This window comes from Aplysia californica, unplaced genomic scaffold (genome assembly GCF_000002075.1).
Source record: "Aplysia californica isolate F4 #8 unplaced genomic scaffold, AplCal3.0 scaffold00269, whole genome shotgun sequence".
In the NCBI taxonomy this organism is placed as follows: Eukaryota; Metazoa; Mollusca; class Gastropoda; order Aplysiida; family Aplysiidae; genus Aplysia; species Aplysia californica.
In genome coordinates this window covers 533,898-553,020 of record NW_004797539.1, presented here as the reverse complement: position 1 = coordinate 553,020, position 19,123 = coordinate 533,898, and the positions used below count along the sequence as shown (strand labels likewise).

Sequence of the window (19,123 nt, the reverse complement as noted above, 5' to 3'; positions counted from 1 at the left end):
GTTTTCAATGAGACGTAGGCCTAGATCTAGGCTAGCCTTAGCCTACACTTTGGTGTAGAACCAACACAGGTAATTCTAAAAGTAGAAGGTCACAAACTCAAACAGAAATTCACGTTGTATCGGGGAACATAAATCGGGGGACGGGGGTCAGGGGTCAGGAAAAGACACACACACACACACACACACAGGGACAGAGAGGCGAACGCACTACACCGAACACTCGAGCACAATAAGCTAGATCTACCCTTCAACGCAAAAGAGCTCCAATTTACTTGGTGGCAATTGACAAAAGGTCAATTTTTTTCAATTGCCACCGCGTCACTCGGTGGCAATTGACACTACCTTGTTGATAATAAGTGAATGGAGTGGCCCGTGTGTGTGTGTAAGGTGTGAACGGATGGGGGGTGGGGTGTGGAGGGATTTTTTTTTTACGTGAAGGATTTTAGTTTTTGCTGGATGACTAAATGCAAAATAGGTTACTGCCAAGGTCGAGCAGTCTTGTTTTCTCGCAGTACCTTTTGGAGGTATTTTCAAATGAAGTATGTCCGGGAATGTTGCCCCAACCACGATTGAAGTATCTGAATATTCAGACATTTAAAAATCTCTAGCTCTAGAAATTGAATTTGATACAAAAAATGCTTCTTCCCAGTCCTCGCAGAATAGCAGAATGAAAGGATGACGCCTAAATCTTGCAAATAACCAAAAAAATTTCGAGATCAGAAACCGTTCGGAGAAATAGAGTTCAGCTTTATTTTCCAGAATGTTCGGAAAAATAGTCACCTTGATAATATTATAATCTATAATGGCTTACTGGATGAATTGCTTTAATCATTGGAATCGTTTTATGATCAAAATTTGTTTGCTCAAGTTTTTTACTTTTACAGATCAATGCGTCAAATTCAATGAGATCATGAGTTCTGACTTGAAAATAACTGAACAGTCAAAATGGTATTTTAGATTTCGGAGTGTCTACGTACACCGTAACCGGGCACCTAGTCTCAGTATCTATGTACACGGTAACTGGGCTCCTAGTCTCAGTATCTATGTACACAGTAACTGGGCACCTAGTCTCAGTATCTACATACACGGTAACCGCAATGAAAATAAATCAAATCAATATTTGTCCTGTGCTGTCACTTGCTGAAAAAAAGAAAGTCATACTAGTCATAGCATCTTGTCTGGCTCGTCATCGTGACCGGTCAGTGAACCTGTGCGTGCTCATCACATTGTGAGTACCGGTTGGAGTCACCAAAGTTCATTCAAAGTCTGTGCGCTGCGAAGTATAGGGCTCCGGAATGGGGGGGGATTTTTTTTTTTTTTTAAGGTACAGTAGGGGGAGGGGTGGGGATGAAGGCAACACCGGATGACAAAAACTGGAACTTGGGAGTTCTAAACAGCCCGGTTACCGTGTACGTGACGCTGAGTCGCTGAGACTACGTGGCCGGTTGCCGGTTATCGTGTACGTAGACACTGAGGCTAGGTACCCGGTTACTGTGTACGTAGACACTCCGTTTAGATTTTAAATGTCAGTCTGTGCTGTGCACCCTGTGTATGATGTATACACATATATATGTGAGGCAGCATGGTGAATTCAGCTGATTGTCAAAATAATGAAATAGAAGAAACTAGCATTTTTCAGTTCGTTTGGCAAATTTTTATGGCCAGCTCTATTTCTCAAAATGCTCGGGAAAATAATCTTGAACTTTATTTCTACGAACGGTTTCCGTTCTCGAGATTTGTTGACAATTTGCGTTTGGAGTGGAGAGAGAGAGAGAGAGAGAGTGTGTGTGTGTGTTTGACTGGGTGGGGGGGGGTGTGGCGTGGAGGGAATTTTTAAAAGATTTTTTTTGCTTTAGGCGGGGGGGACTAAAGGTCGGTTACTGCCAAGGTCGATGGGTGGTTGGCGGGTGTTCTGGTGTGGTTTGCTCCTTCTTTCTTATCAAACATCTATCGTCCTTATCTCTCCTCCTTCTTTTTTGTGTACATGTATGTTACTCTCTTGCTACACATCTATACTTCGGCATATATGACCTAACATGTAGGGGGCTTTCGTGGCCTAGAGGTTAAGGTGTTGGCCTCTCATTCAAAGGTCCCGGTTTCGAATCCGGGTAGCGACCGAAAAATTTTCTTCTCTAAAATTGTCTCCTTTCACCTCCTTTCCTGCTCTCTAGCAATGTTCTGTTGTCTGCTTTCATTTCCACTTTCCGCCCCCACCCCCTCACCTCCTTTGCCCCCTCCTGGGCTCCTGACTCTTTCTGCAACCTTTCTACTGCTACTCCTTGGCTCCTCCTTACTGCTGTCTTTCTGCCACACCCCTGATCTTCTGGTAGGAAAGATCTACACCTAGCCTTCTCGGACAAGGACAAAAAATCTGGGAGGGCCCATGTGCAAGTTGCGCACGTTAAAGATCCCTTGATGGTCTAAAATCGATAAGAGTAGGCTTCGGCCGCCACCCGGGTAAAATTCAAAATTTCCTACCAACTGAAAAATATTAGGTGTGTCCCGCACGCTCATATGACTTTATGCTGTTGCGAGCGCCGTAAAACACTCTACAAAAACAAAAGAGCTTACATGTACAGTCAAACCTGCCCTGACGGCCACCTGTACAAACGGACACTTTCCATTTCCCCCCTTGCATTTTTTCTGTATAATTTAACTGTGTAAAACGGACACCTTCCAACGCGGCCGCGGCCACCACATTTTAACACACAACCCCTATCACACAAAGCAATAACACCTGTCTTAGACGGCCACTTTAGTAACTCTATTACGTTTTGTCTTAAATTGTGCATTGGCCCCAGGCATTGTGGGCGCACCGTCACAATTCAATCACCTGTCGTTGTTGTTAGGTAGTCCCTCCAAACAATCATGCTGTGTAGACCCCTCCCACTGTTGACCAATAGCTACCAATTTTCAACTGCTGGTGAGGTAAGCGTGTGACCCCTCATTACCCATAAGCCCCGCCCAGAACTCATACACAAATCGTAAGTGAGATGAGTGGTCACTGTTTACCCAGTCTGTAACAAAGTAGCAATGGACGTCAACATGAACTTGTGACAGAAGCGTCGCTCTTTCTCCGAGTGGAGGCGACCCATATGTTTGTTTTAACATGGCACTCGGTCTTCCTCGTCCGATACATTTCGTTTTATTGTCACCCTTGTGCAAAATCAGGAACAAAATAAAAATTACAAACAAAATACAAACCAACAACAACAACAAAAACAACAATGCGGCTACTTTCGATTGAGACATCAGATGGGAATGGTTTGTTTTCTTCATCTTGATCAGTCCTGCCTAAGACGGCCACCTGTCTTATACGGCCACTTTTCTCCTTGACAATAGGTGACCGTCTTACACAGGTTTTACTGTATTGTGTTGCAAGTGCTGTAAAAGTCTTACTAAAGCTGAAAACTGCCACGGTCGAGCAGTCTTGATTTCTCGCAGTACCTTTTGCAGGTATTTTCAAATGAAGTATATAGTCCAGGAACGTTGCCCCAACCACAACTGAAGTATCTGAATATTCAGACATTTAAAAATCTCTAGCTCTAGAAATTGAATTCGATGCTAAAAATGTTTCTTCCCAGTCCTCACGGAATGGCAGAATGAAAGATGACGCCTAAATCTCGCAAATAACCAAAAAATCTCGAGAACGGAAACCGTTCAGAGAAATAGAGATGAAGTTTATTTTCCCGAGCGTTCAGAGAAATAGTCACTTCGATTTTTTAGTTTTTGGTTTTTGGCTGATAATCGCCTTTTTTAATTCTTTTGTGTCCTTTTAAAAATATATTTCTGTGCAGATTCCTTTAATCTCAAATATCTCGACTTCTATTCAAGATAAAATTAAGTTGTTTTTTTTCATTGAAAGCAAGACAAATGAACAAGTGGGAATGGGTGAGTTAATACTATCCGTACGTCATGTTTTACTATCGTATTCATACGATGTGGGGAACTCTGTGCCACCACTTTCCAAAGAGGAAATTTACTCGTTAATCCGATCCTTACCTTTTTCATAGCAGTCTGTCGAAATGATTTTTTGAAAAATACTAAAAGTTTCAAAGAGATCTTCGATTTAGAAGTATTCTAAAATGTGAAGAATACAACGCGAGGGTAAAAAATGACCCAGGGCGTACAGATAGGGTTAAGGTGATGCGGCAATAATTCCACTTGCCTAACAATTATAATGAGTACCTGATTCTACAGTGTCATCATGACACCCTAATGTGAGGCATCGTGGTGAAATCAGGCGCTCGTCAAAATGATAAAATTGAAGAAATCGGCATTTATCGGCCAGTTTGGAATTTTCTTTCAAATTTTTGTTTTCGCAGTGGCTATGGTCACGGCGCTGTGAACGTAGTTTATAGGCTACGTTACGGCACCCTGAATCATCCACCATTGGCACAGTGGTACGACTAAAACTCTACGATCGCTCAAAGTTCAAAGTGAATGAGGAAACAGCAAAGGAATACTCTTGTGAAAAATAATAATGCAGCGGTGGTCCGAATGCAACCGAGTTTAAGGAAGGCGAAGGCGGGCACAGCAAGAATGCCGCAGTTGACAAGGCCTCGTTCGCTCAGCACGCAGAACGACTTCTTCGTCTCTTCCTGTGTGCGGACCCGGCAACACTCAGCAATTTGAAAATAAAAGTCATTCGAAGAAATAAGGGAGAATGGATGAAGACCAAAGCAGGAAGAGGGTGGGAGGGGGTGAAGTGAGCAAGATCATTCTTAAATTGCAAACTATATTGAGGGAGCCATGAACGTAGCCTGCAAACTACATTCACGGCACCGTGAACGTAACCACTGCGTTTTGCTTTTTGGATAAACGCCTTGTATGTCCATTCAAAAACATTCTTATGTGTGGATTTTATGGGAAAACGTTGGTTAAAAGCATGAAAAATGTAAATTTGCAGTTTTCAAGGACTCTTAATCTACGGAAGTCACCTAACTTTGGCGACCATTTACTCACTAATTTTACTTCTGAAACCCGGCGACCCCACCTCCTTCAATCGCAAATATCTCAACTTCCATTCAAGATTAATGGATGTTTTTTCTCATCAAATGCAAGGCATATAAACAACCTGTAAGATGATAATAACTCCATATACCCAAGAATTGACGAATGCCTGATTCCATCACGTCGTGACACATATATTTACTTTTATTTGTTGGGGAATGAGAGTATCAGTTCTGGGGGTTTCTTTGGTGACTGAATTAAAATAACATTTACTGTTTTAAAAAGAGAGAGTTCATAGAATAGGTTAGGTACAATTTTGTTTAGTTTAAATATTTTAGTTAAGTTTTAGACAATTTCAATCAATGTTGTCTAAATTAAATCTTTAAAAAAAAAGATTTTATCACTTCAGCTGTGATGCTAGCACTTAACAATGGGGATTTCAACAGATTTTCCTGTGTCCTTTCTTGTTCATACGTCTGTCATTTGTTTCCAGTTTATTTTGGGACAATGAAGATTCAAGTGCCCAAAACCAACAATTGTTTGCCCAAGACAATAAAGGCGACATACTACTCTACACTGTGGACAACGAAGGGGTAACACTTCCTGTACGAGTGACAGCCTCGAAGATACACAGTGTTGTGAAGAATTCGTCCAAAGGCAAGTTTGAAAAACAGCAACAAAAGAGTGATTGCCTTCTCGTTACATATATATATACATACAAAATGTTTATGTTTTGACACTTTGGTGAAATTGTCCCCCCCCAGGTGCTTTGTACGAGATTTGGATTCTATGACAATAACTTATTCACAGTACAAGGACATCACTTTTGGAAGCGTCAAATTGGCATTAACTACCAAATTCATGTATTGTGATTATTTTTTTATGTATTGACCCAGTTTCAATTAACCTTTAATTCTGTGATAGATAGTGACTATTGATGTCCCTGATTACAGGTAGTGAACTTGAGTTTCTTGTCTTTTTTATGAAATTTGTTTTCATTTGTTCCAAATTTTCAATTTTTCCTTTCTTATTTTACAGATGAACTTGAGCTTGTTGGGTGTGATAGAGGACATGCAATTTTCAATTTGAAATCACTGTCTCTTGTTTGTGTGAGGATGACACAGAATGCTGGAATCTATCTCAGCTGTGTGTTACCTCTCCCAGACTCAACGACAGGCGGAGTTGAGGGAGAGGCTACAAAGAGCAGCTGTCAGGTGCAGCCATGGATCTACCAGGTCCTGAATGGGGTCATGGTTGTCTATGACCCAGATGTCAATATGATGTGTATCCTTTTCTATTAAAACAGAAAGACATCCAGTATCTACTTTAACATCTCATAAAATGTAGAATATAGGATATAAAGCTTCAATGTCATTTGAAAAAACAATGAGTTCCGTACAGAATATGTATGTATAAAAATGGGAAAGTTTTTTTGTTGTCATTTTGTTCTTTTTTTAATTGCTTGTTTAAGGAATTCAACTTCTTCATTATTTATCCCCATGTTTATAAAGGGTGGTTTCTTAGAATTTTTCTGTTAACTTTATTTGAAATCTGCGTTGATCTTTTCATGATTTAGTTTGATTGCTTTGAAAGTTTGCATGTACATATTGTAGGTTAGGTGTAGTGTGCTAATTTTTTTTTCAAGAGTGGCACATAATGCATACTTGTTTTGTTTCCTTAAATTTTTGTCAGTTATGCACTTGATTGCAACAGGTCATTGCATATGCCAGTATGATGTGCAGCCTCTTGGGGTAGATGCGGAACATTTGGTTGGATGGAGACTTTCCCATGATCTGAGTGTTCTGATGATAATTCATTCAGACTGGAGTGTAACAAGGGTGGTCATCAGTGAATTTGCCTCTGCCTTACCAACCAGTGTGAAACTTCTCGACATCAAAGGACAGGAACAAGTTTTTAGTCTTGAATATCTCAACCTGACTCTTTCCCATTACAGAGATCAGCTGCGGAAACAGCAGGAGAGTCTTGATCACTTCAGCAGTTCACCAATGCCCAAACCAAAACCGCCTAGCAGCAAAAAAGAAAGTGTAAAAAAAAGTAAACCACGTAAGAAACTGCTCCAGGAAGAGGAGGCTTTTACAAAGTCACTTTCTGCCCCTCAGTATCAGTCTAGTTTAACACTGGGAAAGGAGAACATGGAACACTGGTTGATCACAGCAGCTGAAGCATCCAATTACTCTCTGGCTTTGGCTTTGGTAGAAAAGCAAAGAGATGATGATGGAAAGGAAGAGACAGCTATCTGTTTTGCCAATTTTTCTGAGAACACTGTCAATGTTCATCCGTAAGTTTTCGTCTTTCATGTTCCTTAAAGATTTGCTTACTTTGATTTAAAATGTACTTACCCTTTTAGGGTCTTAGTTATAGCTGTGTGAAAGTTCTTAAAATTACTGTCAAACTGCCTAAACAGTCACCTCTCCTTAGAAATCACCTGTCCAACATGTCCATGGACAGTCATTCGCTGGACAAGTTCACTTGAAAACCTTATAGTGGCCACTTGCTACAAGTTTTCCACCAATCCGTCCTGAGACTGAGTGTGAACTCAGTGCAAAGAAGCTTTTACGACAGAGAACAATTTTAATGAAAATATAAAATTAAGATTTGACGTCTAAAACCATTTGTTGACTTTGTTAAATCTAGTAAGTGACCATAACTCAGACCATGCCCGTAGTGGACACCTATTCCTAATGGTCACTTTTCTCTACGATCTTGAGTGACCATTATGGACAGTTTTAAATGCTTATTAATTTTCCATTTGATAAGGGGGGAGGGGGGGGGGTAGAAAGAAAAAGAAAGGCTGCACATGCGTACATCTCAGGGAAGAAGAGAGTAGAAGATCAAACCCAGTGAGTCTCAACAGCACTAGACTGTATGTAATATCTTGTTTTAAGATGGAATTGTTTTGACAATTCTTTATTTTACTTATAATCTTTGAAATGGCTGATCTGATGACACTATTAATGATGTAATTTTTAAATTTTTTTTTCTGAGGACTTTCATGTTGTATTTTTATAGATGCAATGAATTTTTGTATAATACCACTACTGAATAACATTTTAAAGTAGATGTAAATTCAGTGTATTTTAATTTGCTTATAAACAAAATCACAAGATAGGTCATATAAAAGCCTCATCGCAATACGTTTTATCTCATGAAGGAATAGACCTGACAGATTTGTTTTTCTTCAGATTAAATGATCGAACAACAGTGGTCTTGTCCAGCATTCCGTCCTGCCCCCATTTGTTGTGGTCAGAGAAGTTTTTAATGCTTCTGTCAACAAATGATATACTGTTGAAAGATGATCTGATATCATGGGTGAGTACGAAGAATAGGCGGTTGATTAGTGAGTGCTCTTGCTTTGGTCTTATCTTTCGCCTTCTTTTCAGTGTGTCCTCTCTTAGTAATCTGGTCCCAGTAGAATGTTTTTGTTATCATTGTATTTTTGTGTGGCATAATTCAGTACGACTACGGTACCTGTTAAGAGTGACAATGCTTTACGGGCTTGCAATGGCTACTGCAGGCTGCATGATTTCAGATTTTGATGCTCTATTCTCACGAAAATATTGTCATGGTTGTGGTAATGGAGGGTATGAAAACTAGTTCAATTATTTTAAAAATGAGCTATGCAAAATCAAAATCAGGGACAAGTAAGGAGTGGGCTGCATTGATTTTATGATACCAACTATTGGAGATGTAATCTTTGAATTTCATAATTGTCTAACAAAGGCACAGCAATGCAACTGCATATTTCATGATTTTGAACAAAAAATGCCCCCAAATTTTTATGCTTTAACTGTCTGAAGTTTTGAATGGTCCAACACATGGTTGTGCAGAAATGTAGATACGTCACTCTGCCATCAGCAGCTGAAATGAGAGCAGTCACTTACATAGCCGAACCACTTTGAAAACTGCCATTTCAAATGTAGATACATCATCCTGCCTTTGACACAAAAAAGGATATGGTCAAAGCTTGTGAAACAAACCAATGAAACGGAAAAAAATTTGATTTGTCAGATATATTTCTATGTCTTAGGATGGCAGAATACTTTGTATCAAATATTTCCTTTGTTACCTGCGGCTGAGAGACATAAGCTGGACTTAACAATGTGTCTGCTTAATCAAAAACTGCAGATTGCATAAGACAAAAATTTTCTGTCATTCAATTTCCAACTTAATGAGGTAAAAAGTGTGTCAGCAGGTTGTTCTTTTCAAATAGTAAAGGTTTCTGGATGCATTTGATCTAGATTTTGTCCTTTAGTCTGCCACAAAATAGTTACAAAAAAAAAGAAAGAAAAAATGCTGCAGCTCTTTGACTTTGATAGTGCAAAGATGCGTGTCCTTGAGACCAAGATCTTATTGTAAATTTCCAGCATTTGTCTTTTTTGTATGTCTGTGCAGGTTATGTTTCACTTACAACTGAGCGATGCTTCCAGTCTAAGCCGAAGCAGTCAAAGATCAAAAGCTGCCCTCATCTTGAACGCCCTCCAGTCCAGCCTTCAGCGACAGCAGTTTGATACTGTTATTTTCTTCTTCAAGTCAAAACAAGATTGTATGTTGGGATTTATTAGATTGTTTTCTTCTGTTTACGCAAAACAAAATTAATGCAAGAACTTTTTTTTTTCTTCTTTATTCTGTTTAAAATATACTTTGCGTTTAGTTTTGACGCATAAAATGGCCTAACTTGGCTGAAAATCAAGAATCTCTGGTTTAGGTTATAAAATGATTTCTTTGGACGGGGATTGTTATGTGAAAAAGGGGAATAAACTGCTATTGGTACTTTGAGTTTTGTGAAATCCGTAACGTTTGTTTTTAGATAGTCAGGTGCTATCCGTAACTTTCATTATAACTATGGCTTTGATACTTAATTTGTTCTTTATTGCTGCATGTTATTTTTCAAAGCTCTACTTGTATGAAAATTCAGATGGGTTTTTTTTCTGACATCAAGCAGTAAGGCTGTGTATATCTTGCATCAAATACATATGAAGTTTGGATAATTTGATTTGAATGTTGTTGGTAGCTTGAAGAATATTTTGTAGTATTCATGGAGGGTAGTGACTGAGTTTGTTTGTTTTTTTTGTTTGTTTGTTTGCTGGTTGTTGTTGGGTTATTGGGTTGGGGGGTTTTTTGGGGGGGGAGGAGGGGATGTTTAATATGTGTTGTGTGCATGTTGATCAAAGAATACATTTTTACAAACTGGCATCTGTTTTGAAATTCTTATGCTCTTCACCAAGGTATGCAGAAAACTTGAGTTCGATTCCTAGAAAGTTAATCTAATCATGTATTTCCTTAGTACTGGTGGTATACTTTATCCCACCCTGTCCAGGTTGGCCCTACTGGCTATGTCGAAGTAGCTCCCCTTCTATGTGGTCTAAATTGTGCCACTGGAGACAATTAAGATTTACAATCAAAACAGTTTTACTATGAGGATGGTATTTTTTTAAAATCTATGTCCGGTGAAAATGGTAGTTCTTGTGTGAGGAGAAAGATGTTTGTGCTTTTCAGTATTCAGTACGGCTGTACAACGCCAGCTGGGCTCCATGCTTGTGAATCAGATGTATCAGCTGGAAGATCCCCTGACCCTGATCATGACCTCTGTGACCAAAAGTGTGTCAGCTCAACAGAGTCAAATGTTTGCCAAGAGGCTGTTGTCCTTGACACTTGACTTTGTGTACGGACTTCTTGACGATGCTACAGGCCTGCTTAGACAGATGGACAGTGGCAGTGTAAGTCATTTTTCTCGAGAAGAGCGAGTTGCAGATGTGAATTTTATTTTTATGTGATTGAGATGGCTAAAATGCCTCTCAAATTTAAAAAAACCACTTTGTTTTTTAAGTAGTTGTAAGGCCAAAGGGATGTAAAAAGCTCAATCAGTCCATCATTTTGAAAGATAAGGTTTTTTTCGAAAACTCAGTTCTTCGCACTGTAGATCCCCTCACCTGTAAGTGTGGGTGGTTGGAACACCTGTGGCTTCTTCTTTTCTTTCCTTATATTGTTTCTGTATGTCTATCTTGCTTATTTAAAGAGGTCACTGTCATATCAATGCACTTCTCTTAACTCCAACCTGGTAGTGCAGGGTGGAGGGAGGGACAGGGCTCAAGCCAAGAGTGATGAAGATTGTCTATCAACGAAATGTTACATATTGTTGATTCTTTCCCTTGATCCCGGGTCTGCGAGTTTATCTATGATTTAGCAGAGTAGTACTGGGGATGGGAAAGAGAAGTAGACTAGAGGGATGGAAAATGCATTTGAGAGTAGAGGGATGGGAAATGTCTTTGTTTTCCGCGTTTCAAAGACACCTCCAAGCTCTTTTCTCATTTTGTGGAAACAGCTCTTTCGGCTTTCAGCATCTTCACTCTTGAAACTTGCTGCTAGTGCGTGCCATCCCAGTTGTCTCTATTTTCTCTCTTTGTATGATCATTTGATCACTCCAGAATGCCAATAGACAAATGCAGATGCTCAAGAAAAGTTTCCCTGCTTGTATGCAGTCAGTCAATAGAAAACCTTGAATTTTTTTCTATTAAAAATTTGTTGTTGGGGTTTGTTGTTGTTTTTTGGGGGGGGGGGGTGGAGGGAAGATATCAATGACCTGCTGTTATCTGATAAAGTATTGGATATTGGGTCCATGTTGGCTGAATAAAGTGATATCATTTAGGAAGGCAATTATCAAGGAAAACTTGGTTTAGCTGTTCGAATTGTTGATTTAAAAAGATGCTGATCCAGCTGTAATTTAGTTTTAACATTTTTAACATATTTTAGCAATTGTATTTATGTAAAAAGCATGAGGAAAGTGTTTTGTCAACTTTTGCAATATAATTAATTCTTGAACTGTTTGTTTTTTCATACATGAACTATAGGATTTTTTGTTTGCATGTTTTTCCATATTCCATGTCATTCGCTGTAAAAAGTAAATTTTCATTTGGTTTGTTATGGTTTTCTTTAACTGTAATGATGGTGTCGGGCACAGATGTGCCATCTCACAGGGATTTTGTTTGATAACTGTTTGATAAACAAAATCATTATGTTTTCCATGTCATTGGCAAGAATTGTTTTGTTTTTTTTCATTTAGTTTATTTTGATTTCCACAGAGTGAAGGGAACTTGTCTTCTATAAAGGACCAGATCAAAGAGAGCTGTAAAATTCTGCTGTCTCAGCTGCCTGCCTTAAGGAAATGCATGAATGCTCTGAAGCATGAAGGGAAAGAGATTGAAACTTTCAATTTTGATGACTCTACTCAAACCAATGTAAGAAATGTACTTGTTTTGCTCATGAAATATGTTTCTTTTTCAGAATATAAAGATAATTAGCATTTTATTTTTTGTTCCTTTGGTTTTATGGAGGATTTTCGAAGAATAAGCACGAATTTGCATGATGAATTACTGTTAATGATGTTGTTCTAGATAAAGGTGCAGTTGAATATTGTCTAAGACGGCCACCTGATGTGGAGCGGAAGAGGAAAGTGATTATTTTAGACGGGTGGACATCTTTGACAGTGTCATTATGATATATTTTTTTTCAAATCAAGGGGCAAGTAAGAAGTAGTCATTTGGACAGATGGCCATTAGAGCAGGTTCGACTTTATTTATCAGTAGACCTTGGTAGAGCCTGACAATTTCCCTGACAAAATCTGAACACCTGCTTGTTGTTAGATTGTATTTTGTTTATAAAATTTTGATAAACTTTAACTAATTATGTTTTTTGCTAATTTCTAGAAAATGCTAAAGATTAGTTATAATTTTAAGTGCTGAATGATGGTCTTTGGTACTCTTATCTTTCAATCAGGCTTGAAAGACTCTTAGGGGTAAATTGAAAATTTATTTGTTTGACTGTTGTTTACACATAGTCTGTTTTATGTAAAATAAGAAATAACAAATTTTAATCGTTATTTCCGTGTGTTACTTATTTGTAAGTGAACATTTCTTTTTCTTTCCTGAACAGGTGGACATGGAACAAGTAATCAAAGACAGCAAACTGTCGAGTCTGCAGTTTTTGTTGATGACGGAAGATCCAGAGAGGTTAGAGCAGTACCAGCAGCTGGGGACGGAACTTCTGGATGTGGTCAAGACTTGCCTGGAGCAGGAAGATGTTGCCGCCTGTCAAAGTGTCTTGAACAACCTGGTGAGAACCGCGGGGGTTTTTCCCATCAATTACAGTTTGCACAATGGCAAATAAGTTAAAAATAGGAGTTCTAAATACAGTCGGGCCACCTCAATAAGACGGCCACCTGTACAAACGGCCACTTTCCATTTCCCCCCTTGCGTTTTTTCTATATAATTTAACTGTGTAAAACGGGCACCTGTCCAACCCGGCCGCGACCACCATAATTTAACACACAACCCTATCATACTAAGCAATAATAGCTGTCTTAGACGGTCACCTTAGTGACTCCTTTACGTTTTGTCATAAATTGTGCATTGGCCCCTGACATTGTGGGTGAGCCGTCATAATTCAATAACCTGTCGTTGCTAGGTAGTCTCTCCAAACGATCATGTTGCATAGGCCCCTCCCACTGTTGACCAATAGCTACCAATTTTCAGCTGCTGGTGAGGTAAGCGTGTGATCCCTCATAACCCATAAGCCCCGCCCAGAACTCATACACAAATCATGAGATGAGTGGTCACTGTTTACCCAGTCTGTAACAAAGTAACAAAGAACGTCAACATGAACTTGTGACAGAAGCGTCGCTCGTTCTCCGAGTGGTGGCGACCCATGTGTTTGTTTTAACATGGCACTCGGTCTTCCTCGTCTGATACATTTCGTTTTATTGTCACCTTTGTGCAAAATCAGGGACAAAATAACAATTACAAACGAAATACAAACCAACAACAATAACACCAATAAAAGACAACAACAATGCGGCAACGTTCGGTTGGGACCTCAGATGGGAATGGTTTGTTTTCTCCATCTTGATGAGTCCTGTCTGAGACGGCCACCTGTCTTATACGGCCACTTTTCTCCTTGACAATGGGTGGCCGTCTTACACAGGTTTGACTGTATACAGAAAATGCCTAATGCGGAGGAGATTTTGTTGTTGTTGTTTTGTTCTTTTGCCATGTAGCTGAGGAAAATTGTGTTATGTTCTGTAAGTAATGCTCTTATTGGCCTGAGAGAGAAATTGGAGTAGCCATATTATCCTTTACATTTCATATGCATTACTGACATTGGAGCTCAGGCCACCAGCATGCTCTTTCCTTTTGTAACAATTTATGATGCATGTGCTGTTACTAAGCAAATGACAAATGAATTTGTTTTGTTTATTACTTTTAGCTCGCGTAAACAAAACAATGCACCCTAACACCACAGACTAAGGCATCATCACCTTGACATAAATCCACATTCTATCAAGATGAAGCGGAGCAAGTGAAGTATATACATATATGCACTTATTGAGCATTATTATGTTAATGTTCCTCTCTTTATTGATAAGATGACTAACTCAAAATTTTTGTACAGGGATGTGATGTCCTGTCCACGCTGTGGTCTCTGACCCAGTTCTACGCCAGCAGATCTCTCCAGAGATTCGTGGTCCAGCAGCTGTCAGATGCCGCTGCTTTGACCCAGGAACAAAGGCAGTTGGTGCAGGATTTAGAGAAGTTCTACACAATCTATCCTTTGGAGTCATTTGGGGAATGCATGAAGGAGAAGGTTCACGATGTGACAAGGTTTGCTATATCAGTTTGTCAGCTGATCTTGAATATGCTCATGTCATGCCATGTTCACATTATGTCTTGCACTTTTTTTGTTTGTTGACACATATCAGCAATGTCTGGCACAAATGGGTCAATTCCAAAATCTTCTAAAACCGGATTTTTGACCATGTTGCAGGTCAGGGCTAAATACATTTTAATGAATAGTGAAAAAAATTTATCTAATAGAAATGCGTGACTCATTGAGAGGAACTTTGAAGAGAGAAACAGTTTTAATCTCTCCTGTAGAGTAGACTTCTTGTATGGTGACAAGTCCATGCCTGGATACCATTGATATAATTTTAAACATTTTGTTTCTGGTCATTAAAATTTGTTCTGTTTCTGTCTTCGACATTCTAACTTGTTTTAAAATTAAAAACAGAAATGCAAAAATGAAACACATGTTTACCTCCCTTTTTTTTTTTTTTTTTTTTTTTTCATTAATTGTAGTAGGATGAATTTGGAATGCCTTCAGCAGGCCCACTTTTTTCATTGCTAAGGCATATTTAGCCTTTGCTATCTTTGTTTGTGATATTTACTTTCATTTCAGACACAGGGAAAGGTTTTTATTTTTTCTGCTCTCATAGTTGCCCTTAATTTTAGGTGTGTATTAAATTCAAATGTGTAAAACTGTACAGGTTTAATTGCCCTTACAATACTGTATGTCTATTTAAGCTTAATTTTAGGTGTGTATTAAATTCAAATGTGTAAAACTGTACAGGTTTAATTGCCCTTACAATACTGTATGTCTATTTAAGCTTAATTTTAGGTGTGTATTAAATTCAAATGTGTAAAACTGTACAGGTTTAATTGCCCTTACAATACTGTATGTCTATTTAAGGGAGGGACCTCCGAATTTAATGTCCATCTGCCTTAGGACCAAGCCAAATGGGAAAATTTATGTAAAATGCCTTTCCCAAGGACACGTTGTCAATCTTAGCTGAGCCTCAAACCTCCAAACCTGCAATCTCACAATTACGAGTCTGGTAGCCTAACCACTAGACTACCGACACCACTATAAATTCAGACATTACCGTTTACTAAATTATAAGTTGAAGTCTTATATGCATTTGTCAAAAGTGTAAACTGAACTTAGTATCATGCTTTTGCTCTGTACCTGATATTCACATTAAGGTGTGTATCTATTTTAAGCACCTGGCCTGATAAAGATGATCCTCTCAAGCGTGTCATCTATGCGAAGGATGTTTTCCTGCTGAACCACTGTGGAGATTTGTCAGTGTCCTCTGGTGTGAAGTCTGCAGAGACCTCAACAGACGAGATGCTTTACCTTTCCTTACCGCTGACGTGGCTCAGCCAATGGTCAGATGAAACAAAGAAAGAGGTGCAGATTGATGCCCATTTTCTCACATCTAGTAAGCTCTAATGTCTTTTCTTTATTTTGGTAAATGTTTTTACGCCCTAAAATACATAATTTTGACCGTTTAGGACAGACTGCTTCAGCCCTGCCTATCAGGACCTATTTAGGGCTAAGTGATGTATAACATCCCAGCAGCTAGTAGGAGATACTCAATTACATAAATTTCTCACTCGGGAATTTGAACCTCTGTATTCTGTGTGCAATGGTGAAGAGCCTAGCTGAAACAAAATAGATGCCAGTGTTCCCATTCCCATATCTGGAATGCCCCCCCCCGCCCCCCAAACCCCCCCCCAAAAAAAAACAACAAACAAACCAAAAACCTTCATTATTTGCCAACTTTACATTTTAGCAAGGCTGAGAAATTACAGCTCTAAGTCGAAATGCCATGGGTATACTTATTTTGCTGCTTTTATGTTCAAATATACAGTTTATATTTGCAAGCTATGCTAATTTCTTCATCAGTGTAAATCCTTGCAGAGTGTAGTAGTAGGTTCCCTTCTTGGTACATCAACTGGACTGTGTTTTAGTATATGTGTAAATGGAACCACTACTTTACCCAGCTGTTGTTGGTGCTGAAGACACTTTCACTCTGGGTTTTGGGGAGAGGGGGGGGGGGGGGTTGTTGTGGGTCTCATGGACCTCTGTGAATAGAAAATGGAAAGGACACTGTGTTCAGTGTTGGCATTCTTTTAATTCCTTAACATTTTTAGTTTTAATCTGTGATTCTAAACGTGTCCAACAAGCATGCACACAGACACACAATAACAGACAAACACATCACACTTTATTGTTATGCCTTTTTTATGTGCCAATTTTGCCAGAGTGGAGGACTGGTGTTTGTAATGTAATGGTTATTCTCTTTACAGTTGCACACAAAAGGCATAAGTTTGTTGCCCTAATGGGGAGTTTATCTCTGAAAAGGGTGGGGGGGGGGGTTGCTTTTTGGACAGCTAATAAGTTTCTATGAATTAGATGGGTATTTTTACAGCTTGAGTACCACAGATCAGTATGATAGTTTGTGTTGATTTCTTTTCTCAGGTGATGCCTATGCTATGTTAAAAAGTGACCCAGAAGCAACATGGAAATACCTGATATCTCACAACCTTCTCCCAGTGATTGATGAGCTGTTCCAGAGAGAAAGTGGTCCAAAAGCCCCATGGGTGCTCGCTGATCCATCAAAGAATTTAGATCTGGGATGGTCACATCTAAGGAGAGTCATTATTCTGGAACTATTGAAGTAAGTAACTTGTTTGTGAACAAAAATAAGATGAGTTAATTTCCCCAGTGTTCTATATTTTCTCAAGAACACTTGGGAAAGAATCTCTGTTGACTCTCTCCTTTGTAGCTAAAGTCTTTGTAAATGTTTGATTGTCCTTCTCTCTTTTTTATGGTTTGATAGAGTTTGATAATATGAAACCACACTACAGTTTGGTGGAGCTGGATAGAGTTTGATAGTATTAATCCACACTACAGTTTGATGGAGCTGGATAATATTGATCCCCTGTACAGTTTGACAGTTTACTTGTCTTAATTCTCTCTACAGTTTGATTCATTTTATTTATCTTTTATTTCCAATATAGTTTGAATGAGCTTGATCATTTAAATCCTTGTTGCAGTTTTATTGAATTTGATATTTGATCATCTGTATACTGCGACTGAATTTAATAAATTTAATCCCCACCATAGCTTTATTGAATATGATGATCTCAATCCTTGTTATAGTTGGAATGAATCTGATAGTCTTAATCCTCAGTTCAGTTTGATGGAGTTCAATAATCTGAATCCTTGTTTCAGGTTGGGACAACTGAGCCCTGACGTGGCTGCCTCACAGGGCACTGACATCAACTCCTTGCTACCTCTTGTTGGGGGTCCTTTGTCCAAGCCGCACCCTCTGAAGTATCTCGGGGCCGCTTCTCTACGACAGTTCCACACAGATTTTGCTGCCAGCTGCGTCAAGAATGGCCTTTATCTGATTCTGTGGATGTACTGCACCTTCCATGAGTAAGTAGTTTTTTGGTGGGTATTGTTGAGGAGAGAAAGTGGTCATCATAGCCAAGTAGTCCTTTTGGACAGCGTCTTGGTATACAAAAAGAGCGGCAAGGGAGAGTGGGAAGTTGTAGTTTGTATAGCTTATTGTTTTGATTGGGAGGTTGTGTCCCAGTGCTGTTTGTAAAAATTTTGTACACATTAATGACTTTTCTCTTATATGGAACAAAAAGATTGTGGAAAATATTTCTCAACAGGATGTTAAACTTATTGAACTTTCTACATTTGTATAGTTTATTAAAGTCTTTGAATCCGTTGTTTTTTTAATGGGATAAGACAGAATTTTGATATTGCTAATTTACCATATCTGGAACCTGAAGATTAAGGCCAACAAGAGACTTAACCTTCTCCGACGACTGGCTAGCACTTCATGGGGAGCGGACAAGGATGCACTCAGACAGCTATATGTTGGCTATGTACGCTCTGCCTTACAGACAATCTGCAGCAAACCAACTCAGAGGTCTCTTGACAAAATTCAAAATCAAGCTGTACGATATATCTCCGGAGCTTTGAGATCCACTCCAACTGCAGCTTGTGAAATCCATACGAACCTGGAACCCCTGGACTTGCGGAGAGAGGCAGCAGTAGTGGAGATGAGTGAGCGCTACAAAAGACTAGATAAAAAGCACCCAAACAGGAAATTAATTGAACAGAGACGACCAAAGAAACGGATTCATGGAAGATCAATAGTTGACACAGCCACTGAACTAGCAGAAAAACACCATCTTCCATGTAACAGAGAAATGCTGAAACCTTTTAGACCAGAACTCCCCCCAAACACTAACATCAAGAATGCCAACATCAAAACCTCCCTCATAAAAGAGACAGTGAAAAAGGAATGTGACCCAGTAGAACTGAAGACAACAGCTCTGAAGACAATTGACTCCTACCCTAGTGATTCAATTCATATTTATACAGACGGGTCAGCCTTCAAGGGAACTATAAACGCAGGCTTTGGGGTAAGAATTGAACATCCTGACAAAACATGTGAAGAGCTATTTGATGCATGTGGTACTTCTTGTACAAATTACGAGGCTGAGGCAATCGC

At 39.1% G+C, this 19,123-nt stretch overlaps 1 protein-coding gene across 1 annotated transcript in view; it reads left to right on the top strand.

Moving 5' to 3' along the window:
- The window catches only part of LOC101861666 (spatacsin), a 53,465-nt gene that overhangs the window by 2,529 nt on the left and 31,813 nt on the right, over window positions 1-19,123 (top strand). The window contains exons 2-13 of the mRNA XM_005101086.3: window positions 5,447-5,610; window positions 5,992-6,237; window positions 6,646-7,252; window positions 8,157-8,283; window positions 9,367-9,517; window positions 10,471-10,691; window positions 12,054-12,209; window positions 12,904-13,083; window positions 14,419-14,627; window positions 15,804-16,024; window positions 17,068-17,266; window positions 17,824-18,030. Coding sequence (XP_005101143.2) covers window positions 5,447-5,610; window positions 5,992-6,237; window positions 6,646-7,252; window positions 8,157-8,283; window positions 9,367-9,517; window positions 10,471-10,691; window positions 12,054-12,209; window positions 12,904-13,083; window positions 14,419-14,627; window positions 15,804-16,024; window positions 17,068-17,266; window positions 17,824-18,030 — 2,688 coding nt within the window. The remainder of the gene's footprint in view (window positions 1-5,446; window positions 5,611-5,991; window positions 6,238-6,645; window positions 7,253-8,156; window positions 8,284-9,366; window positions 9,518-10,470; window positions 10,692-12,053; window positions 12,210-12,903; window positions 13,084-14,418; window positions 14,628-15,803; window positions 16,025-17,067; window positions 17,267-17,823; window positions 18,031-19,123) is intronic.